Here is a 27,410-nt window from a genome sequence, read left to right as displayed (position 1 = left end):
CCAACCTTTCCCAGCATCAGGGTCTTTTCAAATGAGTCAGCTCTTCGCATCAGGTGGCCAAAGTATTGGAGTTTCAGCTTCAACATCAGTCCTTCCGATGAATACCCAGGACTGATCTCCTTGAGGATGGACTGGTTGGATCTCCTTGCAGTCCAAGGGACTCTCAAAAGAGTCTTCTCCAACACCACCGTTCAAAAGCATCAATTCTTCGGCGCTCAGTTTTCTTTATAGTCCAACTCTCACATCCATACATGACTACTAGAAAAACCATAGCCTTGACTAGATAGACCTCTGTTAGCAAAGTAATGTCTCTGCTTTTTAATACGAAGACCTAGAAAATGGATATTCAAACAAGTGGTGGATTATCTATAAGTCAAGGGACCATGAAGCAATAGTTCACTAAAATTAAATACACAACTTTGTGCTAAGGCAGGTAACGATGCATAGCAAGTTAAGGAAAACCATATAGGAGGTACAAAAGGAACTAGAAAAAATTATGGGAAAAAAATTTGAAGGTAAAAAAACTACACTATATAAATTAAACTCATTAATTTTTATATTGAAGAAAGGTCATTTTATTTCAGCAGCTAAATCCCATACTTTCAATAGTTAATGATCCCTATGAACATGTGGAAGCCACTGAAGTGGAAAATAGGAGTATTGGGACTAGATAGTGAATAAGCCTGAAACAAGGGAGCCCCTCACAGATTAGCCCTAACACAACACCAAGTCCATGTTTGTTTGTCTTTTAAAATATAACTTTAATTTCTTAAGCCAAAGTAGCCATATTATAAACAATTTGGAAAAGAAAGAGGGGAATCCTCTTTCTAATCCTCCAATCCTAATAAAATTACTAATAGTTTATTTCCTTATTATTATGTATTTTAAAAATAATATCACAGTAATAAAAAAAATTCCCGTTTCTTCTCTGTAAGGATAGTCTAGCATAATATTGCTAAATGCATGGGTTCTGGAATTAGACTGACCCAGTTAAAATCCTGCTGCTCCCCACTTAATAAAAGTTTGTGTGACATTGGGGAAATTACTTCATCTACCTACCCTTGTGTTCCCTCCCTGTTGTTTGACCCGAGGCCAGTCTATGGTGGAGGTGATGAGGATAACGGCAACCTCCTTCAGAAGGCTTGTGCACACACTGCCGCACTCAGTGCCCCTGACCCTGCTGCAGACCACCACTGACCCACACCTCCACTAGAGATGCTGCGACACTCACAGGCAAGTCTGGGTCAGTCTCTTGTGGGATCACTGCTCCTTTCTCCTGGGTCCTGGTGTGCTCAAGGTTTTGTTTGTACCCTCTAAGAGTCTGTTTCCCAGTCCTGTGTAAGTTATGGCCACTCTGTGGTGGGGTTAATGGTGACCTCCTCCAAGAGGTGCCCATCAAAACAGGACCCAGTTTCCCCCTCAGTCAGTCTCTCCCATCAGGAAGCTTCCATAAGCCCCTTATCCTTATCCATCAGAGGGCAGACAGAATGAAATCCACAATCACAGAAAACTAATCAAACTGACCACATGACCAAAGACCTGTCTAACTCAATTGAAACTATGAGTCATGCCGTGTAGGGCCACCCTATAGGGATGGGTCACGGTGGAGAGTTCTGACAAAATGTGGTCCACTGGAGTAGGGAATGGCAAACCATTTTAGTACTCTTGCCTCATGAAGCCCAGGAACAGTATGAAAAGGCAAAAAGATAGGACACTGAAAGATGAACTCCCCAGGTTGGTAGGTGCCCAATATGCTACTGGAGATCAGTGGAGAAATAACTCCAGAAAGAATGAAGAGACAGAGCCAAAGCAAAAACAACACACGGTTGTGAATGTGATGGAAGTGATGGAAGCAAAGTCCGATGCTGTAAAGAACAATATTGCATAGAAACCTGGAATGTTAGGTCCATGAATCAAGGTAAATTGGAAATGGTCAAACAGGAGATGGCAAGAGTGAAAATTGACATTTTAGGAATCAGTGAACTAAAATGGACTGGAATGGGTGAATTCAACTCAGATGACCATTATATCTACTACTGTGGACAAGAATCCCTTAGAAGATATGGAGTAGCCATCACAGTCAATGAAAGAGTCCCAAATGCAGTACTTGGATGCAATCTCAAAAATGACAGAAAGATCTCTGTGCGTTTCCAAGGCAAACCATTCAATTATCACAGTAATCCAAGTCTATGCCCCAATCACTAATGCTGAAGAAGCTGAAGTTGAATGGTTCTATGAAGACCTACAAGACCTTCTAGAAAGAGCACCCAAAAAAGATGTCCTTTTCATTACAGGAATGCAAAAGTAGAAAATCAAGAGATACCTAGAGTAACAGGCAAGTTTGGTCTTGGAGTATAAAATGAAGAAGGGCAAAGGTTAAAAGAGTTGTGCCAAGACAACACACTGGTCATAGCAAACACCCTCTTCCAACAACACAAGAGAAGACTCTACACATGGACATCACCAGATGGTCAACACCAAAATCAGACTGATTACATTCTTTGCAGCTGAAGATGGAGAAGCTCTATACAGTCAGCAAAAACAAGACCAGGAGCTGAATGTGGCTCAGATCATGAACTCCTTATTGCAAAATTCAGATCTAAATGGAAGAAAGCAGGGAAAATCACTAGACCATTCAAGTATGACCTAAATCTTATACAGTGGAAGTGACAAACAGATTCAAGGGACTAGATCTGATAGAGTGCCTGAAGAACGATGAACAGAGGTTTATGACACTGTATAGGAGGCAGCAATTAAGACCATCCCCAAGAAAAAGAAATGCAAAAAGGCAAAATGGTTGTCTGAGGAAGTGAAAGGCAAAGGAGAAAAGGAAAGATATGCCCATTTGAATGCAGAGTTCCAAAAAATAGCAAGGAGAGATAAGAAAGCCTTCCTTAGTGATCAATGATAAGAACTAGAGGAAAACAATAGAATGGGAAAGACAGATTTCTTCAAGAAAATTAGAGATCCCAAGGCAACATTTCATGCAAAGAAGGGCACAATATAGGACAGAAATGGTATGGACCTAACAGAAGCAGAAGATATCAAGAAGAGGTGGTACCAATACACAGAAGAAGTATATAAAAAAGATCTTAATGACCCAGATAACCATGATGGTGTGATCACTCACCTAGAGCCAGACATCCTGTAACGCAAAGTCAAGTGAGCCTTAGGAAGCATCACTACAAGCAAAGCTAGTGCAGGTGTTGGAATTCCAGTTGAGCTATTTCAAATCCTAAAAGATGATGCTGTGAAAGTGTTGCACTCAGTGAGTGAGTGAGTGAAAGTCACTCAGTCGTGTCTGACTCTTTGAGACTCCATGGACTGTCCCTGGAATTCTCCAGGTCAGAATACTGGAGTGGGTAGCCTTTTCCTTCTCCAGGGGATCTTCCCAACCAGGGATCAAACCCAGGTCTTCCACGTTGCAGGCAGATTCTTTACCAGCTGAGCCACAAGGGAAGCCCAACCACACTGGAATGGGTAGCCTTTCCCTTCTCAAGAGGACCTTCCAGGCCCAGGAATTGAACTGGGGTCTCCTGCATTGCAGGCAGATTCTTTACCAACTGAGCTATCAGTGCTCAATACGCCAGCAAATCTGGAAAAATCAGCAGTGGCTATAGGACTGGAAAAGGTCCGTTTTCATTCCAATCACAAAGAAAGGCAATGCCAAAGAATGTTCAAACTATCCCACAATTGCACTCATCTCACATGCTAGCAAAGTAATGCTCAAAATTCTCCAAGTACAATAGTACATGAACCATGAACTTCCAGATGTTCAAGCGAGATTTAGAAAAGGCAGAGAGGAACCAGAGATCAAATTGCCAACATCCGCTGGATCATCGAAAAAGCAAGAGAGTTCCAGAAAAACATCTACTTCTGCTTCATTGACTACACCAAAGCCTTTGACTGTGTAGATCACAACGAACTGGAAAATTCTTCAAGAGATGGGAATACCAGACCACCTGACCTGCCTCCTGAAAAATGTATCTGCAGGTCAAGAAGCAACAGCTAGAACCGGACATGGAGCAACAGACTAGTTCGTTAAGTATGTTAAGGCTGAATATTGTCACTCTGTTCATTTAACTTATATGCAGAGTACATCATGAGAAATGCCGGACTGGATGAAACACAAGCTGGAATCAAGACTGCTGGGAGAAACATCAATAACCTCAGATATGCAGACGACACCACCCTTATGGCAGAAAAGTGAAGAACTAAAGAGTCTCTTGATGAAAGTGAAAGAGGAGAGTGAAAATGTTGGCTTAAAACTCAACATTCAGAAAACTTAGATCATTGCATCTGGTCCCGTCACTTCATGGCAAATAGATGGGGAAACAATGGAAACAGTGACAGACTTTATTTTGAGGGGCTCCAAAATCACTGCAGATGGCGACTGCAGCCATGAAATTAAAAGACGCTTACTCCTTGGAAGAAAAGCTATGACCAACCTAGACAGCATATTAAAAAGCAGAGGCATCACTTTGCAGACAAAGGTTCGTCTAGTCAAAGCTATCGTTTTCCAGTAGACATGTATGGATGTGAGAGCTGGACTATAAAGAAAGCTGAGCGCCGAAGAATTTATGCTTTTGAAGTGTGGTACTGGAGAAGACTCTCAAGAGTCCTTTAGACTGCAGGAAGATCCAACCAGTCAATCCTAAAGGAAATCAGTCCCGAATATTCATTGGAAGGACTGATGCTGATGCTGAAACTCCAATACTTTGGCCACCTGATGCGAAGAACTGACTCACTAGAAAAGAACCCTGATTCTGGGAAAGATTGAAGGCAGGAGGAGAAGGGGATGACAGAGAATGAGATGGTTGGGTGGCATCACCAATTCTAAGGACACGAGTTTGAGTAAACTCCGGGAGCTGGTGATAGACAGGGAAGCCCGGCATGCTGCAGTCCATGGGGTCACAAAGAATTGGACACGACAGAGCGACGGAACTGAACTGACCTGACCTATACTTGATCTCTTTTTCTGTAAAATGGCAATGGTGATAATGATACCAATGTCATAAGAAGACTGAAGATGAAATGAGATTAAGACACAGTGTTCAAAGGTGTCTATATTGAATGAAGTATACAAATCAGTGAAGTATATAAATTCAGTACCTTTTGGATAATTCTTTCTTGTGATCTGTTGCTAGTACACTGCTTTCCCTAAAGGCCTTTAGTTCATTTGATGTTACTTCATCATGCTGTGGACAGCAAAAGAAATCACATTTTAAAAAATCAGCCATATCAATCATGCAATCAATAACATTTTTTTAAAAAGTAAATTGGCAATATATATAGCAACACTCACAAAAGTATCTACAGACTCAGATCCATTCCGTTTCATAGGAAAAACTCACAAAATTTTGTGTATATACACACACACACAGAATTATCTATTTTTAGAGATACATACAGAAAGGAGACCTGGGTTTTTAAAATATAAGCTATGCTTGTATTAGATAGTAAAACTGACTGATTTTATTCTCTTATTGATTTTTTAAATTTTCCCTAATGTGGTCATACAGTGCTTTGGTTTAAAAAAAAAAAAAAAAAGAAGAAGCAGCAGCCAAGAAAAGTGTTATTGATCTAAACTTTCTTAAAATCCTTGACATGAAAACTCCTAGGCATCCTGCAAGCTACAAATCAAAAATATGAAGTAAGCTGAACAAACTGTTTCCCCTTTAAAATTAAAGTGAAACATTTAGCTATGGAGTTACAAAAGAACTAAACATATATAAAGCTTTTCCAAAAGATTATGTTAAAGTTGACAGGCCTCAGATTCTGGTATCTATCACATAATATATTTATATAATATTCCATTAGGAAATTTCTATATATAGGTTGCAAGCCCACTCTAAACAATAATAATGTTTCCCAAATTACTTTCCAGATTTACCCTTGCTATTGCCATTAAAAGAGGTAACTTCTACTTAAAATTCCATGGTTGTATTATTATAATTAGTTAATACTCAATATCAATATTTGAAAGAACAAAATCATTTATCATATAATCATACAATTTCTAGAGTCAACAGTCAATACAGGCATATGCTACTAATACATTAGAAAAAAACACTGGATTGGGCTGGAGCTGAGAAAATTTGGTTCCACTTTGCTAATATCTGCCTATGTGAACTAAGTCAGAGGTCTTACCTTCTTACCTCAGTCTTCTCATTTCTAAAACAGAATAATTAAAGATCTTCAAGGGCCTTTTAGTATACTCAATAATTATTATCAAATAATAACCATTCTACCACTATCTATGTCCCTGGAACACTCTAACAAGTCAAGGATTAGCGTATTTGCTCATAATTAGATTCAGAACTTTGAACAGGAGCACAAGATAATACTGTGTTTTCTTGATGTTGTTTTGGCGGTTCCTGGGATCGATCTTCTCCGACCAAAGACTGAACCTGGGCCCTCAGCAATAAGAGTGCGGTGTCATACTGGACTTCCAGGGAATCCCCTATACTGTGTCCTTTTTATTATATGACATTGAGCTGAACATAACAAGAGGTTGTTTCAAATTGGTGATGCTAAATTTGATCAGCTGGTTAAGCTGGTGTCTGCCAGATCCCTCCATTGTAAAGGTACAAGCAATGTTTGCCTTTGTAATTAATAAGTAATCCGTGAGGTGATCATTTTAGATAATGATTTTAGCATCCATTTATGACCTTTGCCCAAATCAACTATTTTACTGGGAGTGGTAACATGCAAATTTTCTACCCTATCATCCTTTCTACATTTATTACCCTTTATTCTGAAAGGAAATTTTCCCTACCCCATCTTTTATTCCCCTCCTTCCCTCTTTCCTTTCTGCCTTTTTTTCTTCCTTTTGCTCCTCTGTTCTTTTTTTCTTTATGCTTTTGGAGTATCACTGTGGAATTATGGATTTTTTTTATTTAAAATATTATAATCCATCACCATAATTATTCTTTTTGGATAAATTCTTATCCCAATTTTGCCTTGCATAAAGATTCTGAAGTAAATAAAAAACATGGCAAATGTGAGGCAGGATGACAAAAGCTAAAAAACTTACAGTATTGCATACATTTATTGAGGTATATTATTCATAACATTTAACAAATAGTACAATAAGAAATTAATCAAATAGTATCTACACTGGCAGCAAAGAACTGGTAAATACTGTGTACCTATTATTCCCTTAATATTACTGAGGAAAATTTTCAAGTTTTTTATTTTATTCATACAAAAATCTCAATTTCACTAATGTTACTAGTGTAAAAACAATGCCAAATGAGATAATGTTCAATAAAAATATGCCCTCTGGATTCCTTACTCTGGGTCACTGGAACTAACACATCACTAGTACATATTTTAATGATTACACGGTTTTCAAATTTTTTTGAAACTGTATATTCTGTATAAACTGTATACCTTAATTTACTCTTACCTTTTCTATCAGAAAATGTTGGTCTTGTTCCCAAATAAAACTACCAATTTTTCTCCTTATTTCTATAGTAAGAAAAATAAATCCAATATTATTTTTCAAAAAGTAACTTTGTAGAATTCACTGAATTTTGTTTAGGTTTCAAATTTCTAGGTCTGCATTATTGCACTTGTATCACAAGTACCTAAGATACTTGTTTAAAATGAGGACTCCTATTGAACCAGACTGTTGAGGAGAAGCTGGGGACTTGCATTTCTAACAAACTCCAGATGATTCCAATGCATTATGTGAATCATTGTTCTAAATTTTTTCGGCTATGATATTTTCATAAGTTGTCAGTGTGTCTAGGCCAAGCATTAATAAAGGTAATTGTCCAGTCAAAATAAAAGGCATAAAATTCCTGAATTTGTGCGTGCTTAAATAATTCAATAGTTTGGTTTGTTAAACGAAGGTAGAATGAGCAACATGTCTATTGGGCATGATAGTGTAGGAATTCTACAATGCTCAGCATGTCAAAAGGACTGACATCATCTTAAATCAATGATCTCAGGTTTCCACAGTAGCCCACCACTCAAGGACAAAAGGTTAACATTCCTCTAGACCTAAGCTGTCAAGATTCCTCTAAACCTAAGCTACCTAGATAAATGTGGGTACATGTGTGAAATGTTTAGTTAGTCCAACTTGAGATGTGCTGTAAGTTTAAAATAAACACTGGATTTCAAATCCAGTAGCAAAAAATAGAATGCAAAAATTTATCAATAATTTTATACTGAGTATATATTAAAATAATATTCTATATTAAATAAAACATATTCTTAATATGAATTTCATATTTTTTTACTAACTTGTGGATATTAGGAAACTTAAAATTAGTATGTTGCTTACATTTGCCTTTCACGCTTCTATCCCAGTCTAGGTGATTAATAATGCATACTTTTAATTTTTAAAAAGGAGCATGTTTTCATTTAAAACGGATTTTTTTTTAAGTCGAATGCATTCTAATATACGTTGTTAAACTCAAAGATTTTATAGGAGTGGTAACTTAGATCAGATAGTCATTCCATAATATAAGCTCCCTGAAGGTAGGTATTCACTGATTTTAAGTAAATCAATTCTCCTATCCGGTCATTAATTTATTTGCATAACCACTTAGAACAATTTATTTTTTAAGTTATAACTAGGTTTTGCCAGGACATCAACTATGGAAGAAAGCCAATCCTCGAAGTTCCCAAAGCTCTTCTACAGAAATATTTTTCAAGTTTGGTTTTTTTTTTTTTTCAATTTTTTAAAATTTGTACTATTTTCAGTCTGTCTTTCTAGGGATGGACACATACACATCAAGAAACACATCAAGAATTGGGTAATAATAAGATCTACAAAAATGGGATATTTAATGCTAGTTGATAAAATATAGGTAGGATTAGGACAGAACAGGCTAAGGATGTGTGTTCCTAGCAGGGAAAACTGAAAGAACCAATCTCAGAAGCAATCTATTCATTTGCTCTTTACTTCATACGGTTGCTGAAGTAATTAATGTGTAAAAGTACTTTAAATAATATAAAAGTAATACAAATACATGGATTTATTATCACGATGAATCTTGAAATATCAGTGGGGAAAAAAAAAACAGAAAAAATAACGGTGAGAGTCAAAACTAGCTACGAGCATTTATTATAAAATCACAGGTCAGATTACTTAATATATTATCCTCAAAACAACTGGGGAGAAATTGCTGGAGGCCACAAAAATTAGTTAAGTGCTGGATTCTCGCCAGTGAACAATGTGAGGACAATATTTGCATCAGTCTTATTCACCACTGAATTCCCCAGCGCCTTGGTTGAAACGTGGCACACAGCAGGAGCTCGGTGAATGTAAGACTGAATGATCAACAAATCAAGAATACACACCCAAGGCAATATGATCCAAAGTACATTCTTTTCTGTTATATTAAATGACATAAAACAAAAAGTTCTGATGAATAACAAATATCAGTAAAGTTGAAAGACATAGCGGGATTTCGGGGTTTAACAGCGATGAAAGATCTTTGCTAACCTTTTTGCAGGCTTGCAGGAGGAAGAATGAAATGACCTAAAGCCACCGAGTTTTTTATTTCAGCATTGGCTACAGCAGAGAGATAGCAGGCGTGAAAAACTGTAGCATTATCTTCTATGTAATCAAGACTCTGATATATTCTAGGAGAAAGGAAATAATTTAGGTTATGAAATAAACAAAAATGTATTCAACATTTCAAAAGAACGAATAAATGAATGGAAACAGAATTATCTGTAGGTGATCTGGAGACTGGAGGGTGGGGAGTGAAGGGGTGAGAAACGGAGGGAGCCAGAACCGTGATCAGACCTCTGTTCTGTAAACATAATCCCACTGCAATGTTAAGAGGGCTCCCAGGTGGACAGATTGGAGTCGGAGCAACCTCTCAGAAAGTTCCTGTGATATCAGGGCAAGAGACAATTTACGGTGTGTACTAAAATAGTGGCAGCAAGAACAAAGAACATTTACAGGAGCACGGTATACGGTGTTTGACCTTGGATTAATTGGATTAATTAATAGATTAATGTGAGTAGGCGTTATTACTCAAAAAATTACCAACATTTTCAGAACACAACGTTTAAGATAACAGGCAATCAGATTTGGTTTAAATATAGTGAATAGGAGAGTTCTACAAGGCATCACACGGATGTGGGAGAGTCTGCTGGAAAAACACAACTTGTGGTCAGGTAAAGACTTGAGGAGCAGGTAGGAGGCCAGGCCTTAGCCGCAGTAAAAAAGGGACCGTGAGCTATTCCCGCGCCTGCCCCTCCCCCCTCCCCGCACATCCAGACAGGACTGAAAATTTGCTCGTTTCCAGTCTCTTCCTATTATCAATATTTATTAGCCGACGGCGACTTCCAGCGACAACTCCTGGTTCCTCATGACCCAAAAGGTACCCCCAGGTGACCTTCAGGTACCTCAGCGTGTCTGGGTGTGAGGCATCGCAGCTGAACAAGAAGTCGGCGACCCTCGGGTCACTGATAGTCCCCCCTTCAGCCACTGTGGAGGCAAGAGCACAGGGTGAGCCCAGCAAATGCCCTGGGGCCGAGGTACCAGAGAGAGGAGCGGTGCTCTCCTCACCACCTCGCCCACCCCTTCTGCCCAACCTCCTACCCCAAAACTGCCTCAAGTCGTGGCTGACGCTGCCACAGAACCAGCCCCGCTGCCCTTGAAACATGGCGCTGCCTCACGCTCCTCACACGCGTGGACTTGGGGGGGGCGGGGCGGAAGGTGAGGTCACTGATTGGTCCCGGGTTCGAAGCCAAGCTCCATGATTGGCTGTCAGAGTAATGCCTCGGAAAAGCCTGAGGCACAACGGAGAAGGTTCTGGTCTCTACCAGCTGTGCGGAGCTGCTTGTGGAATTGTAAAGAGTCGTCTAAGCTTTCCCTGACTCGGCAGAGGAGGAAGGTATCCTGCTTGTGAGTTTTAAACCCTGAGTATTAACAAAGGTTTTGTGCTGTGTCGTTATTTTGAAACAAAACCCATCTTATCACTTTTAAATAAATGTTTCAATTGGAGTCTCTAAAAGAGAAGAATTCTTAAACAAACAAAAATATCATTAGCACATTTTAAAAGGGACTTCCCTGGTGGTCCAGAGGTTTGGATTCTACAGCTGGCATTGCAGGCCTAAAAAAAGCAAAAAAACGAAAACCCAAAAACATTTTTTAAAAAAGCTTTTTAATATACTAATGTATCACCAGTGTTCAAGTTGTGTTTTTCTTCAGAGTTCCCCCACATCAGTTTTGATAAGCTACATTGTTCCTGTATGGGGTCAGTTTTTTCTAAAATTTAAAAAATATTGGTATAAAGTTGAGCACTGCCTGGGAAATCCAATGAACAAAGGAGCCAGGCAGATTACAGTTCATAGGACCACAGAGAGTCACACATGACTGAGTGAGCATGTAATAAAAACTTATATGATGTTTTGTAATGTCAGGCTCTGTAGCAGTGGTTCCATTTTCATTTGTGATACTAGTTACTTGTGCCTTCCTTTTATTTCTTAGTCTTACCAGAAGTTTGTAGTTCTTATTAACCTTTTCAAAGAACACACTTGTGACATCTTTGATACTTTCATATGTTCCATTTGTATATTGTTAATTCCTGCCCTTATAATTTCCTTCTACTTTTCTTGGCTTTATTTTTTTTTCTTGGCTTTAAATTGCTATTCTTTTTCTAATTTCTTGAAAGAGATGAGTTTTTTTCATACTTTGTTTTGCTAGTATGCATATATAAGATTATCGATTTACTTTAAACTGTGTGCCAGTTCTTCAGATGTCGTTTTTTATTATCATTCAATTACAAATATTTTCAGTTTTCAATAGGATTTTTTTGATCCATGGGTTATTTAAAATGCTAAAAATTTCCAAGTTCATGTGACTGTTTAGTTATCTTGTTATTGATACCTAGTTTAAATGAATTAAGATCAAAGAATATAACTGGTGTGATTATAATCCTTTTAAATTGGTTGAAACTTTCCTTCTGACTGACATATATGGTCAGCGTCCTGTGTGTGTTTACAAAGAATGTCCTGCAGCTGTTGGATGTTCTCACATGTTGGGTACAGTGTTCTATCTAACCTATGTTCATTGAGTCAAATTTGTTAATCATACTGTCTGATTCTTCTATCAATTACTGAGAGTCATGTTAAAATCTCCCAAGTTATTTGCAGATTTATTAATATATTGTTAATTTTTGCTTTATATGTTGAAATTGTGTTGTCAGATGCGTGCACATGTATACTTGTTACTTTCTAGCTGGTTGACTAATTAAGCACTTAAATATAAAAGGCAAAACTTTAAAATATGTAGAATAAAACACAGGAGACTGTCTCTGACCTGTGAGAAGAATTTTTTTTAAATGACACAAAAGTATTAAGCTATCAGAGAAAGTATTTGCAGTGCAGACAACCAACAGGATTGGTATCCAGAACATATAAGTAATCTTATGAATCAATGAGAGACAATCTTATGCAAAAATTGGGCAAACATTTGTATAGGCATTTCACAGAAGAGGAAACTTAAATGGATAATAAACTTTTCAAAAGATGCTCAACCACAGTGGTAATTAGGGAAATGCAAGCTAAAACCATGAGATACCATTATGTATCCACCTCACATATGTACCCTCCTACTAATAAAAATGACAAGTGAAAGTGAAAGTCGCTCAGTCATGTCCAACTCTTTTCCACCCAGAGTTCCCCAGGCCAGAATACTGGAGTGGGTAGCCTTTCCCTTCTCCAGGGGATCTTCCCAACCAAGTGAAGGAACCCAGGTCTCCCGCATTACAGGCGGATTCTTTACCAGCTGAGCCACAAGGGAAGCCCTAGATTAATGGGGACTCCTACTGATAGTGGCGATGTAAATTGGCACAGTCGACTTGACCAACTATTGAGCATTACTTACTTGAAGATGTGCATGCCATATGTGCCGCTGCTTATTAGGTATGAAGTGAAGTGAAGTCGCTCAGTCGTGTCCAACTCTTTGCGACCCCATGGACTGTAGCCTACCAGGCTCCTCTGTTCATGGGATTTTCCAAGCAAGGGTACTGGAATGGGTTGCCATTTCCTTCTCCAGGGGATCATCCCGACCCAGGAATCGAACCCAGGTCTCCTGGGTTATTAGGTATAAACCTAGACAAATTCTTGCTCCCGTTTACTGGTACAGATATCCAATAATGTGTATGGCAGCATTGTTGCTAATAAGGATAGCAACAGAGATAATTTTAAAAATAAATCAACTAAAAACAACTACTTATTAACAGTAGTTTGGATATTTAAATTGTTTAATTTTCATACACTGGAATACAACAAAAGTTTGAATTTAAAAAAGCTAAGGAAGACATGCAGCATGATTCCATTTATTTAAAGTTCAAAGAACAGGCATAATGAAACTATACTTTCTAGAAATACATACATGGGAAAACTAAACATACATGTAGAATGGGAAAACTAAACAATACGTTTGTTGGAAAAATGTATTTATGAATTATTTACAAACAGAAAAAAGCAGACACTAAACGTAGAATAGTGATTAACTCAGGGCTGGGAGAGAAACACAGGGGCCTTCAAAGGTTTTCAATACTGTTGTATTTCCAAAGCTAGATAGTGAATTAATGAGTGGAATTTTTTTGTATTATTCTACAAACTGTACATTGCATTAGATATACTCTTCAGAATGTATTTTACAAGGCATTTTCCTTTTGAGGTTCTCACCTCAGTGAATCCCAACACACTGACTGGAGCCTCTTTATCCTCTACTTCATTTTTTGGATATTATCAGCCTCATCTCCTGTGACGTGAGAGAAAACAGTATATAAGCTAGCCCCAGTCATGCTTCCTAGTGAAGGCTATTCTGAGTCTGGACTTCCCAGGTGGCACCAGTGGTAAAACCCACCTGCCAATGCAGGCGACATAAGATACGCTGGTTTGATCCTTGGGTCAGGAAGAGCCCATGGAGGAGGAAATGGCAACCACTCCAGTATTCTTGCCTGGGTAATCCCCTGGACAGAGCAGCCTGGCAGGTTATAGTCCATGGGGCTCACAAAAGAGTTGGACACAACTGAAATGATTTAGCACGCATGCATTCAGAGTCTGTTTCTAGCAGGGCAATCCTATATTGGTGTTTTATAATTCATACTCCTTAAAAAATTCCTACTTTTAACTGTAACCTGAGTTCTCAGTAACTGGGTTCAAATTACTCAATATAGAATAACCAATTATCTGGGAAAACTGTGGGAAAATTTGTGTCATCTATGTTAAGACAAATACTGTAAAGCTGAAGTAGCGTATCTGAAAAAGTATTAAAGGTTGATTCCTACAGATAGTGGAAAATATGTGTACACCTGTGGCCTGTTGTAATTCCCCTGGTGATCTGAATAAAACATTCACTGTTTTCTTTCCCTCTTTTAAAAACACTTTACTGTGGTATAATATACTTCTCATAAAAACTGCCCATTATGTATACAGCTCACTTATTTATAGTATGGGCTTCCCTGATGGCTCAGCAGGTAAAGAATCTGCCTGCAATGCAGGAAATGTAGGTTTGCTCCCGGGGGTCAGGAAGATTCCCTGGAGAAGGAAATGGCTACCCACTTCAGTATTCTTGCCTGGAGAATTCAGAGGAGCCTGGCAGGGTACAGTCCATGGGGTTGTAAAGAGTCAGACAGGACTGAGCAACTAACACTATTTATAGTACATTTGTGTGGCTATGCAACCATTACCACAAAACATTCATTTTTAAAAATACATTGTCCAAGTCTAGATTAGAATTTACATTCATTCCTACTTATCTTTCATTTTGTCCAACTTAATCACGTCTTTCTTTTCCTTTGAACTTTCTCCTCCTCTACTGGTGAATATTGACCTCCCCTTTCTCTGAACTCTGTAGCACTTGTCTGTCCCAAAGGACAGACTTGACATGTCAATTATCTAGAACTTTGCCTGTATATGACTTAACGAGACCCTCATTTTTCCCCCAAATTCTTTGTCATATTACTTGAGGGTTTTTTTTTTTTTAACCATAGTGCCTAAAATCCCACCATTAGAAATATTTACTTATTTGTATGGACTGTATATTAGCTAGTAAGTAGTATTGTGTTAAGTTTTCTGAATTTGATAATTTAGTACTGTGATTATGTAAGAGAATATCTTGGTTCTTAGAAGATACTTGCAGATGTATTTAGGAATAAGAATCTTAATGCCTGCAACTTACTCTAAAGTAGTTGAGCAAAAATGACAATAGTAACAATTATAGACACACACAAAATTATATGGGGTGGATGTCAGGAAGAGAGACTAAGAAAATATGGCAAAATGTTAATGATTGGTAATTAGGTGGAGAGTATATGGGAGTTTATCATACAAATATGCAATTTTTCTCTATGTTTAAAGTTTTCTTAAAAGATTTTAAAAAGAGAGAAATCATGTTCCTTTGGTTCAGTGGTTCTCTGCCCTGGACACATTAGTAAGCTTTTAGAAACTACAAATGCCTGGGCCACAACTGCTAGAGATTCTTATTTAATTGGTCTTAAATGGGGTCCAGGCACCTGAATTTCTTTTAAGTCCTCCTAGGTGAACCTTTTTTTTTTTTTTTCTTTTTTATACTTTTATATCCTTCAAAACATCTAGCAAGGTTCCAGGTACAGAATAGGTCTTTATTACATTCCAGTTTAAATGAATTCATTTAAAAAACAAAAAACAAAAAAACATTTCTTAAATGTAGCCATAACATGTCATGACTGTTTGCCCAAATCAGCAGTTACAAATGTATGTATATTGTGTATTCCAACACTACATAAATATTACCTGTAGTGTAGGTATCCTTCCACTATGACAGATAGGATAGGGGGCTTTTACCTTGCCAAAAGAGCTCTGCTGATTGTAATTTTAGAAGGCCATGCTGCAGATCCTAAGCACTGCTCCCTTGCCCTCCATCCCTCCCCCAAAAAACTGTCAGATATAGAGAATGAAGCCCAGTTAGATGGGACTTCTGTGGAAAGGAGACAGGGATGGTTCCTCAAGGGTACTGGTGAGGTTAGTAATGCTTAGAAAGAAGGAACAAGCTAAAGAATTAATATATTAGAGTGTACAAGATGAAATACACTGCTGTTTAAATTATAGGCAGGAAAAAAAATTATAGGCAGGAATGTTTACAAGGACATAGTCTAAAGTAAATGGATATACTTAAATATATTTGAATACAGAAAAACAAGTGCTCCACACATAGGTAAACCAAGAAAAAGGAACTGAGAAAGAGTCAGAGATTTGCTGGACTAAAAAAGTATCTTGAGAGAATTCAAGACCAGATTATAAACTAGCCCAGTCCATCTTATTTTTTAAGTCTCAGGAACAGTTTTCCTTTAATTAAAGTAACAGTTTCCAGGAAATAAATGTTTTGTAAAGTTTACATAAGAGCATAATTAAATAGGAAGAAGAGTGCACATCTGAAAATAATCTGTTAAGAGTCATTATGTTGGAGAATAAGGACCTCATGATAGAATTTCTGATCATGTTTGAAAAGGGTTCCTGAACATCACAAACTCAAGTTGCATTTTGCTCTGGTAAAAAAGGATGATGAGCATGCTCATGAAAGTGGCTCCTGTGTCGTAGTAGACCCCAGAGAATTAGAATAACATCTCAAAAAGCTCCAATGAAATCCATTTAGAATACTGAGAATGGAATTCAGTTTGTGAATCCTCTTTTCATTTTCCAGAGTTCCCCATACATTGGGAAGAGAAACCAGTGAGACTGGTAAACTATTTCAATACCTCTTTAATAACTCTCTGAATTTACACAATCGTATAACAGATTACTGTGGATGTAAGATATGCAGTGGTTCTTTATTCTCTCCACCATCATTAAGGCAAGGGCAGAAGTAGGGGTAAAGTTTCTCCATGAACGTGCTACTGAAGGTGTAAATGTGGGTCATAGTTTTAGCATTGTAGAAGGACACTTGTCCTCCCTCATAATCTAGATATATGCCCACCTTGTTGAGGTTGTTAGTCAGTTTCAGACTGCAAGAAGGAAAATCCAGAGCCTTTAGATCAGTTTGGTTCCTTAGTCTTAAAAGCCAGAATCCTTGCTCAGGAGTTAGAGGACAGCTGCCCTTCCGAAGGATGGATTCTCTGACAACTCCAACTGTCCATTTTGTCTTCTTTGCTACTTCTACTTCCCAGTACCACTTTCCAGATGTGAAGCCTTTTGAGCCCAGCACAGCCACACTTGAGTCAAACCTCTCTGGATCATCAGGCATTACCTGCTTAATGTCACCATGCCACACACTGGTTCGGTTTTTGGAGAGCACTAGATTTGGGTGAGCAGTTTTAGGGTCCAGAGTTAATGGAGATAAGCCTAGTAAGAAAATAAGAGAAAGCAGGGCATGGGGAGAAAGGGATGAGTGCAGGTCCCGTAGACAGTATCTCTGTGCTTTATCTGCCTATGCCGTATATGCCTAGATGGGCAGATGATAACTTAAATACTACGTATATATATATATATATATATATATATATATATATATATATATATTGTTTTGATATCCATGTAGCTACATTCTAGACATTTTTTATATTTGTGGTAAAAAATCAGACTTTACTCTGAAGCAATTTATACTCTAATAAAAATTACAGATAATATAAATCTGTACTAATACATATAAGAAAATAACAAATGCTGAAAGGATAAAGATTCAGTAAGTGTGCCCAAAAAAGATTTCTAAGGCAATAAGTATTTTAGTTTTATTTAATAAGTATTTAGTATTTAATAAGTATTTAGTTATGCAACATGCATGAAATGTATCAGGATGCTTTGGGTAAACAATGGCAAAAACAGAATGAGTTAAAAACAGTAGCTTGCATGATAGAGAAGATAAGGGCTTGCCTTTTAGGAGCAGGTGAGACTGAACTAACTGATACAGAATTTAGAGGACAATGGTATAAGTTTGCATTTGGTTTAATAGACACTGGAACTTTTGAGGTCTGGAATGGTTAATGCCACTGATGATCCAACTGTAATTCACAGACTGTATAATTGCTAGTCTGGGACAGGATGGTAGAGAAATTAAGAGTAAGCTCTTAGAAACTGTCATAGAAATCTGACAGAGTAATTTTATATCAATCAATTTAGTTAAAAAACTGAGCTTGCACTTTGTAATTTTTTTAACTCCATTTTTTCAAATAACATTTATATTCTACAAACATCAGTTTTTAAAATTGGTCCTTCATCACAGGTAATTTGACAAGTGGTTTAGACAGATCAATGGACAGCAGTATAAAAAAGGAATTTCTAAATGAAGAGAGGTTGGAAGCGTATTAGCAAGAAGGTGACACAAATTCTAAGTGTGAGATAATTGAGCCTTGGCACAAAATTTGATAAAGGAAACCCAAAAACTGTTCAAATCATAGACAAAGATACAAATATGCATTTGTATTTGTAACACATTTGTTGTTAATGGATTTATTTATCCTTGGAAGCAAGAACAATCCAACCTCTCTCTCTCTTCTCAGAAAAGCTTGGGTGTTTTCCATCATCCCAGAGACTTTTTCTTTCTAACAAAGAGACTTTGAAGAATCCTGAAGATTTTCCACATAGGCCAAATCTTCTCACTGTCACAGATCGATCCTCATTCATGTAGGGTTGTTATTTTTTCAGATGTGAGGACTGTAATTTCTTTGGAGGTATCATAAAGAATTCCTGCTAACCTTTTTAGAACCCCAGTCTGCTCTCATCACCAAGCCTCTGACATCTCCAGCTAGCTCAGCCTGCCCTCGCTTTGAGGATTCCTAGGAGTCAGCTTTGCATCCCAGCTTTTCTTCTTATGCCATATTCAATCCAACAGTAAGTTCTGTCAGCTCCACTTTCAGAATATATTCTGAGCCTACTCAGAATATATAGACATAACTTCCACGGATACCAGTGTCTTGGAACTACTGCAGTAGCTTTTTAACTGTTCTGTTTCCACTCTTGCCTGTCTGCAGCCTATTCTGCCAGTAACAAGAATGAGATCATCTAGTTCTCCGACTCAAAATACTCTTATGCTTCCCATCATCCAAGGTAAAATCCAGAGTCATTATTGAAGAGACAAGACCTGCATGATTTACCCACTTCTCTGACCTCATCTCCCACCGCTTACCACCTCCCTCCCCCAATTCAGTTTGGTCCTTGCCTTTTGGCTGTTCTTTGAACATACTAAGTTCATTCCTACTGCAGGGACTTTACACTTTCTATTCCTGTCCCTGGACATTCTTTCCCCACATTGTTTACTCCTTCACATCATTCAGATCTTTATTCATGCAAGTTCAATAGAATGTTATTGATAGAATCTAGCTAGGTTAGAAGTATTTACTGTAAAATTCTTTAAACTTTTCAGTATGTTTAGAAATGTCTACAATAAAACACAGGGAGAACCTGCTCAAAGAGATTTTCTCTGGGCATTCTATCTAAAGTAGCATGTTCACCCATGTATCATGGTTTGTATTCTTATCCTGCTTTCTTTTCTCTCATAAATTATTATTTGTTGAGTGTGTCATGCTTTGTTTTCTTCACAATAGTTATCAGTATGTGAAATTACTTAATTGTCTCTTCCACTAGAGTGTAATCTCTGGAAAAGCAGGGACTTTGTTTTGTTTCCTCATCTATCTTCAAAATTTGAAACTGTTCCTAGGTATTCAAGTAACTATTTGTTAAACAATTAAATGAACTGCAATTAGAGTTCCATATGAATCTTTGACACCAACTAATTTCACCATGCCTCGTATTCCTGTTATCCTTCACATAAATACCCAGATTGTAGATCTCTCTAATGATTTAATGTCTACTGCACTTTTATCCTCATTGTTCTGTTCTTTGCTTCCTCTGCCTTCACCCATCCTCCAGCTGTTCCCACCCAACCATTTCCACTCTGCCCTTTGGATCTACCGCCCCGTTTAACTCTCATACATCTTCAGTTTACAGAATCCTCTTATCACCTCCTTAATTTAACGTAATCCAGACTGATTCTTCCAAAAAAAAAAAAGCTAACTGAAAAACAGTTTCCAGAAGTTCAAGAGACTATTCATTTTCTAAATTCAGATGCTGGAAATCAGATAGCCACCATCATCACTTCCAGGCCTGTGCTCTGTTCCTCAATCTCATGTTAAAAAATCATTCTTCATTTGAGGCTCTTGTCATTCCTTTTCACATTTCTCTCCTGTCTCTATTTAATGCTATCATCTACAAACTTTTCTTGGTTATACCCCCTGCATTTTGGGTTGGCCTTACTTTCCTACATCAAATCTAGCCCATGGGATTTTACTGTCTTTTGGATATAGCTGCCCTTCTCTTCTTGCATGTCTGTGACTTTATTGCTAATGACTTTTGACTCCTTTACATTTAAGCTGCCCATATCAATGACTATATTCTGGAACTTGTAGTCATCAGGAACTGTTCATTCTCTAAAATCTTCAATTCAGGTATGCCGTACTCTTTATTTTTTGAGCTTTCTCACTCCCATCTCTCCCTACAACCATTACTTGACTTCATTAATGTCTCCAGACTCCCCATATTTCTCTTTATTATCCTAATCTCTTTGCTTCCTGGCTTAAAATTCTTCCCTAAACAGTTTAGCATTGATAGCTTTGTTGCCAATAACCTCAACACTTTTGTCCTCTTATGTTTCTGTTTCTGTAGCATCTGCCATGCAGCTCTCCAACCTTGGATCTATTCAGCTATTCAACTTCACATCCCAGTTCCTCACCATTGCAGGATGAAAACCACAAAATTATGCATACAGATACTGCTGCAAATTGATTATTTCTACTCTATGCTTGGCCATCAGCACTGCCCCAGACTCTTATATTTCCTAAATCAAAGCCTCTCCACTTCCTCACAACAGCAATTTCAAACCTTCAACTCCTCCTCAAATTACTGTTCCACCACTTCGCTCCTCAATTCCAGGCGGAAGGCTTCATCTCCTCTTTCACAGAGAAACTACAGTACATTTTATAAATGAATAGATGAAGAAATGAATCCCTCAATTCTTCCTACTCATACTGCAAACCCTGTCTCACAAAATTGTTTGCTTCTACGGTCTTTACCGCCTCTCCAGTTTTGGAGAAAGCTATGTAAAGTCAGTACCTCTCTCTTCTGTAGCTCTCACTCTTCCCAACGTTCACCAATTATTCCCTTTTTTATACTATTGATTTCTGCCCTTCCACAGGCTGCTTCCAGTCAGTATGTTTTTAGGAGTCCTCTCTTGTCTTTGCTTCCACATATACACCTTCCCTTCTTATTGAAGCTTCTCAAATGAGTGATCTGTTCACTTCATTACTGCCTCATTCCAAATTGTTCCTGAACCCTATACAATATATAATAACTTATACTCATTCCACTCTTTTGAAATCACCCCTGTCAAAGCCACCAATTGTTAAAAGCATCTCTTTTCCAGTTATTTTCTAAATTGATCTTTGCATTTGGTATGAGTGATCTTTCCCTTCTCCTTGACACTCTCTTTGGTTTAGATTCCATGGGGACTTTATTTCCTGTTTTTTCTCTTATTTCTCTTGCCAGATAATTCCTCAGTCCCTTCTGAGGCTTAATTGACCTTCATCTGTTGTTATTCTCTATAACATGCTCTCTCCTTGACTGTACGCTCTCATTTTCCTTAGGTAATCTCATTTATCAGTAGCTCAGCTACCCCCACTCAATACTATTTGTTCCAACTCTGGCCTCTCTCCTAAGCTCTAGTTAGAATAATTATCCATTTGAATATATTCATTTAATTGTTCTATAGATCAACACAATATGGCCAAAATTGAACTCATCAGCCCCCTCCAAAATCTGCATCCGCTGTGTTTTCATCCTTGACATCACCTTTCTCTATCCCTTACCACTAATTACTGTCCTGTATATTTCAGCTCTCAGAATTCTGTCTCTGCAATCTATTCTTTATGTTCCATTACCATGCCTCTGGCTTACATCTTAATAATTTTTCACCTAGAAGGTTGCAGCAGACTCTAACTTGGTCTTCAAGACTCTCCTGGGGAGCAGAAACTGTGTCTTTTATTTCTGTATCCTTGGAGCCCAACTTAATGCTCAGCATGTAGTAGCCCCTCTCTGAGTATGTCAAATGAAGGAATGAACTTTGGTGATATTTTATTGATACACACAAAACTAAAGAAAATATATTAAAATATTTTAAGATAGAAACAATTCCCTGCACTGAAATACATGAATGGCCATATTGTCCATGGTTGCTTTCTCACTACAGTGGCATAGTTAAATAGTTTTGACAAGACCAAACAACCCCCAAAACCTAAAATATATACTGTCTAACTCTTTATAGAAAAAGTATGAGCCCCTTTCTTAAAGCAACAGCCTCATTTACAAGGCCAGAAAGAAGAAAATAAGAATCTGCCGAATAAGAATAACCAAAGGCCTAGAAATAAGAAGTATAAAGTATATGTTACCAAGGTTTGACCATAGTTACATTATTAAAATAGTCATATATTAAATAAGTCCCATTTGATTTTCTTAAATGTAAAATTATACCGAAAGTAAGGGGAAAGTCAGTTTGTGCTTTAAATGATGCTAGAAGTGAAGTTTGGGGGCAAAGAGTACAAGAAGAAAAACACTGCATTCTCAGAGCTAGAACTTTCAGGGCAGAGTAACAGAGGAGGGAGCTGCACAGAGACGTCAAAACATCCACAGAGGGGTTCCCTCCAGGCTGGGACTGAGCATCGCCCCGTGACTGCAGGGAGACTCATGAAACCTAGAGAGCGAATCTCCAGAAAGCAGAGCTCACACAAGACTGGAAAGAGTTCTCAATCCTGCCAGTCAGAATGGAAAAATGTTATAACGTGGAACATCAGACAGAGTACTCAGAAGGGTAGTATCTTAGAAAATTGGCAGAGTTAGCCCCAGATTAAACGCTTCTCTTGAAACATACTAACAAAGCTTAAAGGCTCAACAAAGCTTAAAGTGTCAAAAGGAGCAAAGTTATTTCAAATAACTTCACTAAATGCCAAAGTTAAATCAATAGAGCTTAAAGGATTACAACAAAATTAGCAAATAGCAATGTAAAACTGATCATGTTTGACAGCCAGAAGAGACAAATTGCATAACTACCCATTCCTTAAGTGTGAGCTGCACATAGTAAGTTGCTTCCTAAGTATACAGTATGGAAAAGAGAGGGGAAATAACCTACACTACCTCGGCCAGGTGATTAAAGCCAGCATCAACAGTCGTAGACTGTGCCGACAGAATGTATGCCTGATATGATGGAAATGACACTGTAACTCCATGGTCTCCCTGGCAGTAACTCACAACCCTACCATTATTGTGAGAAAACCATCAGACAGATTGCACTAATGTGGCATCCTACAACATACAGAACCAGCAGTCCTCAAAACTGTCAAAATCATCAAAAAACAAGAAAAGCCTGAGAAATTGTCACAGCCAGTAAGAGCTTAAAGAAACATGACAACTCAATGTAATGTTGCACCTTCAATGGGATCATGGAATGGAAAAATGACATTAAGTAAAAAACTAAGGAAATTCAAATAAACTATTGATTTTAGCTACTAGTAATGTATTTGTAATGGTTCATTAATTGTAAATAATGTATCACACTAAATATAAGATAATATAAACTAGGGATGAGGTATATGAAAGCTATCTGCTATATTTTCAATTATTCTGTAAATCTAAAAGTATTCTGAAAAATAAAGTTTATTAAGAAGAAAAAATATATATCAGCCATGCAAAGCGGCAGGAAAATATAATCCACAGTCAGGAGAAAATTCACACCATAAAAACATGTTAGAAATTACAACAGTGGTGGTATTAGCAGACAAAGACATTAAAACAGATATTATAAATATCTCTCACTAGCCTGAGAATGTAGATGAAGAGTGAACGTGGTAAAGAGAGAAACTGATGATATAAAAAGATGCAACTTTTTGAAGAAATGTAACTGAAATGAAAACCATCCTAAACAGGATTAACAGAAGATTAGACAGTGCAGATGAAAAGATGAGAGACCTTGAATAGCAATAGCAACTATTCAAAATGAAACATTGAAAAAAGGCTTAAAAAATGCTGAGCATCAATGAGAAGTGAGACATTTTTAAGTGGTCTAATGTGATTGAAGGCAGAAGGAGAAGAGGGTGACAGAATATGAGACGGTTGGATGGCATCACCGAGGCAGTGGTCTTGGGCAAACTCCAGGAGATGATGAGGGACAGGGAAGCCTGGTGTGCTGCAGCCCATGGGGTTGCGAAGAGTGAGACACAACTTGGTGACTGAACAGCAAGAACATACGTAAAATTAGAGTTCCAGAAGTAGAGAAGAAAAGATGAAGAGGTACAAAACTGCAGAAAAAGTAATAGCCAGCATTTTTCCAAACTTGATGAAAATTATAAACCCATGGATCCAAGAAAACACACCAAGACCCAGCATAATCAACTTGGTGGAAAAGAAGAGACAAAAAACTAAATCTTAAAGTAACCCATGAGAAAAAAAGGTAGTACATACAGACAAATGATATAAAAATGATAATAGACATCAGAAACTATACAAGTGAGAAAACAATGGAGTGGCTTTTTTAAAGTAGTAGAGTCTATCAACCCACAATTCTATATGAGGAAAAATATTTTTTAAAAAATAAGATAAAACTGTGGTGGTATCCAAACATTGTCGCAGTAAAACTCAACTTGTAGTAAAAGATTAAAAAGATGACATTAAAATGGAGACTGGTATTAAGAGAAACAAAAAGAGTTTTCTAGACCAGCATGGATAGTACTCCATGTGGATGAACCAGAAGCAGAAAAGAAGAAGAAGAAGAAGCTGAAGGCAAAGTGCACGAAAGGAAAGTGGGACGGCAAAGCAGAAGCAGTAAAGGCAATGAAGGGCTTAGCCTGGTAGGCCCTTAAAACACTCGAAGAATGCCACGCGGGATGGGTCCAACGTATGCGTTGGTTTCAGCGTCCACCAAATAAAAACTTGATTTCCATGTTTTAGCTTGGCTTTTTTCAATTTAAATCCAGCATAACTTCTCAAATTTGTTTTGGGAGCTTGAACAAAATATTTTCTTCGATGGATTTAAAACAATTGGAAAGATAGACATTATCAAACTTTGGCAAGGATTTGGAGAAACCGGGACTCTCATCCATTGGAGGTGGGAATTAAAATGATGCCACCATTTAAGGAAAAAAAAATGTGATAGTTGCTTATAGTTAAGCATATACTTAACATACAACCCAGCAATCCCATCACTATATATTTACCCTGAAGAAATTAAAGGGCAGACTTCCTCTGGTGGTCCAGTGGCTAAGAATCCACCTGCCAATTCAGGGGACATGGGTTCGATCCCTGGTCCAGGAAGATTCCACACGCTGTGGACCAACTAAGCCTGTGCACCGCAACTGCTGAGCCCAGGTGCTGCAAGTGCTGAAGCCCATGTGCCCTAGAGCCCGAGCTCTGCAGCGAGGGAAGCCCCTGCTCACCAAAGCTGGAGGACGCCCGGGCGCAGCAACAAAGACCAGCGCAGCCAATAAATCAATTAAATAAAAATAAAAATTTTAATAAGAAATTAAGGCAAAAAGATTTATAAACAAATAGTCAAGTTTCTTCCTACTAGCCATAAACTAGAAACTATCCAAATGTCCATCAATTCGTGAATGAATAAGCAAATTGTGATGTATCCATAAAATACAGTGATTGATACATGCAACAACATAGGTGAATCTCAAAAAACATTTTGCTAAATGAAAAAAGCCAAACAGAAAGAGTACATAATATATGTATGAGATTTTAGAAAAGACAAGTAAAGTGAAATAAAGTAGATCAGTGATTATCAGCAACTGAGGATAGAAGAAAAAGATTGACCACAAAGGGTTATGCAGGAACTTTGGGGGATGACAGAAATTTTCTATATCTTGATTTTGGAGATCTTTACATAAGTGTGCACATTTGTCAGACTCATCAAATTGTACATTAAAATTAATGAATTTTTTTCTATGTTAATTATACCTCAGTAAAGCTGATTTTTTTCATTGTCAGCTACCTGGAAAAATTAGCAGGGGTAAATGTGTGATTTTCATTAAATCAGATTACAAACAATACAAACAATTACAATTACAAACAATAATGAGTCTATAAAAAACTTTATTTAGAGCTCTACTTCTGTAACTATTTTTATTTAGAACTTTATTTTATGTTCTTGAAATGTTGTTTGTGTTCTTTTGTTGTGCTCAGTTTTTTTTGGTTTTTTTTTTTTTAGTATCTGCAGGATGACAAAAACTTAGTCACAGCTATTGAAATAATTGGTTTTCTTTTGAAGCACTTAAGATCTCTAAACAATCTCCTACGATGATATACTCTATGTTATGAACATTAACCACAAGAGGAACTGTACTCATACATGTGATGAATATGTATAGTAACTTCCACCTTCAGGGCAGAGATGCTTCAGAGACTTATATAACTATTTTAGAAAAATATTGAAATATTGGTTGTTACATTTGATAGAACAGTTAAGCAAAATAATAGGCTGAGAAGTTAGTTCTAACACCAGACTCTGTTCACAAGTATAAAATCCTGAATTCTTAGATAACAGTAAGAGGAGAAATGCAGTCGTACCAACTAGCCTTTTGGCTAAACTTCCCTCCTCCCTCCGTCTAGACTCAAACGCACTGTTGGGGCCACAGAAGAGGTCCTGAGAATGAAACATAAATTGGGAGCCCCAGGAGCCAATGGCTCCTACCCTCTGATACCTGGGGAGAGGGCGGACTGCATGTCCCTCCACATCGTGTACTGGATGGGCCCTTTGAACACGCCTGGGCTCAGCTTTCTGGAGACAAGCTCCTTGGGCGTCAGCACTCTCATTCCTTGCTCCAAGCTGCAGGGGATGTAAATTGTTTATTCTTAGACATCCTCCAGGGACTGCAGGCAGGCTGTTAATACCACAAGGAAACACTTACCTCTCCAAGAGAGGTGTGATGTCCTAGAAGAGGGAAGGAGAAATGGAAAGGTTAGATGCATGTTCATCAGCTCCAGAAATTTGTTTGGTGTTACTGGCCACCACCAGAATTTGATGGTCTAAACTGCAGTCCTGTGCAGATGGCCCCCATCCCATTGCCACCAACTTCTCTCATCCTCCAAATGCCTTTTCTGATTTTCATCCTTCATCTGTCCCAGGATAAACTGGCTTACTTTCCTCTGATTTTCTAGAGTTTCTTTTTACAGGAAACAAGAAAAAAATTAAGGTTAAGCTGTTTTAACCTATACAGCCACGTAGTCTCAGGAGAACAACGCAATAGGTATTCCCACCCCAAGGCCACTTTCTTTACTATGGCTAAATTAAGCTTCTGAGTCCTAAGGTGGTAACCAATGCCACTTTAGAGGTGAAGCGTCAGGTAGCAAAGATTGGCAAACAGCTTTTCAGACAGGTCAATTTATTATTGCTGAGAGCCAGTAAAAGA

At 37.8% G+C, this 27,410-nt stretch overlaps 2 protein-coding genes across 9 annotated transcripts in view; both read right to left on the bottom strand.

Moving 5' to 3' along the window:
• Positions 1-16,611, bottom strand: part of TERB2 (telomere repeat binding bouquet formation protein 2) — a 44,667-nt gene extending 28,056 nt beyond the window's left edge. The window contains exons 1-5 of the mRNA XM_020900749.2: positions 10,571-16,611; positions 10,375-10,456; positions 9,461-9,600; positions 7,412-7,473; positions 5,113-5,198 (exon numbers count right to left, since the gene is read on the bottom strand). Of these exons, the coding sequence (XP_020756408.1) occupies positions 5,113-5,198; positions 7,412-7,473; positions 9,461-9,600; positions 10,375-10,456; positions 10,571-10,634 (434 nt within the window). The 5' untranslated portion in view covers positions 10,635-16,611. The remainder of the gene's footprint in view (positions 1-5,112; positions 5,199-7,411; positions 7,474-9,460; positions 9,601-10,374; positions 10,457-10,570) is intronic.
• A 96-nt stretch (positions 16,612-16,707) lies between these two features.
• Positions 16,708-27,410, bottom strand: part of TRIM69 (tripartite motif containing 69) — a 43,774-nt gene continuing 33,071 nt past the window's right edge. For all 8 annotated transcript variants that reach the window (XM_020900753.2, XM_070469805.1, XM_020900751.2 and 5 more), the window contains 3 exons: positions 26,910-26,932; positions 26,703-26,827; positions 16,708-17,304 (listed from right to left, as the gene is read on the bottom strand). In XM_020900753.2, coding sequence (XP_020756412.1) covers positions 16,763-17,304; positions 26,703-26,827; positions 26,910-26,932 — 690 coding nt within the window. In that variant the 3' untranslated portion in view covers positions 16,708-16,762. The remainder of the gene's footprint in view (positions 17,305-26,702; positions 26,828-26,909; positions 26,933-27,410) is intronic.

This window comes from Odocoileus virginianus, chromosome 6 (assembly GCF_023699985.2).
Source record: "Odocoileus virginianus isolate 20LAN1187 ecotype Illinois chromosome 6, Ovbor_1.2, whole genome shotgun sequence".
In the NCBI taxonomy this organism is placed as follows: Eukaryota; Metazoa; Chordata; class Mammalia; order Artiodactyla; family Cervidae; genus Odocoileus; species Odocoileus virginianus.
The sequence above is the reverse complement of the archived record's forward strand: the minus strand, read 5'-3'. Positions and strand labels throughout refer to the sequence as shown.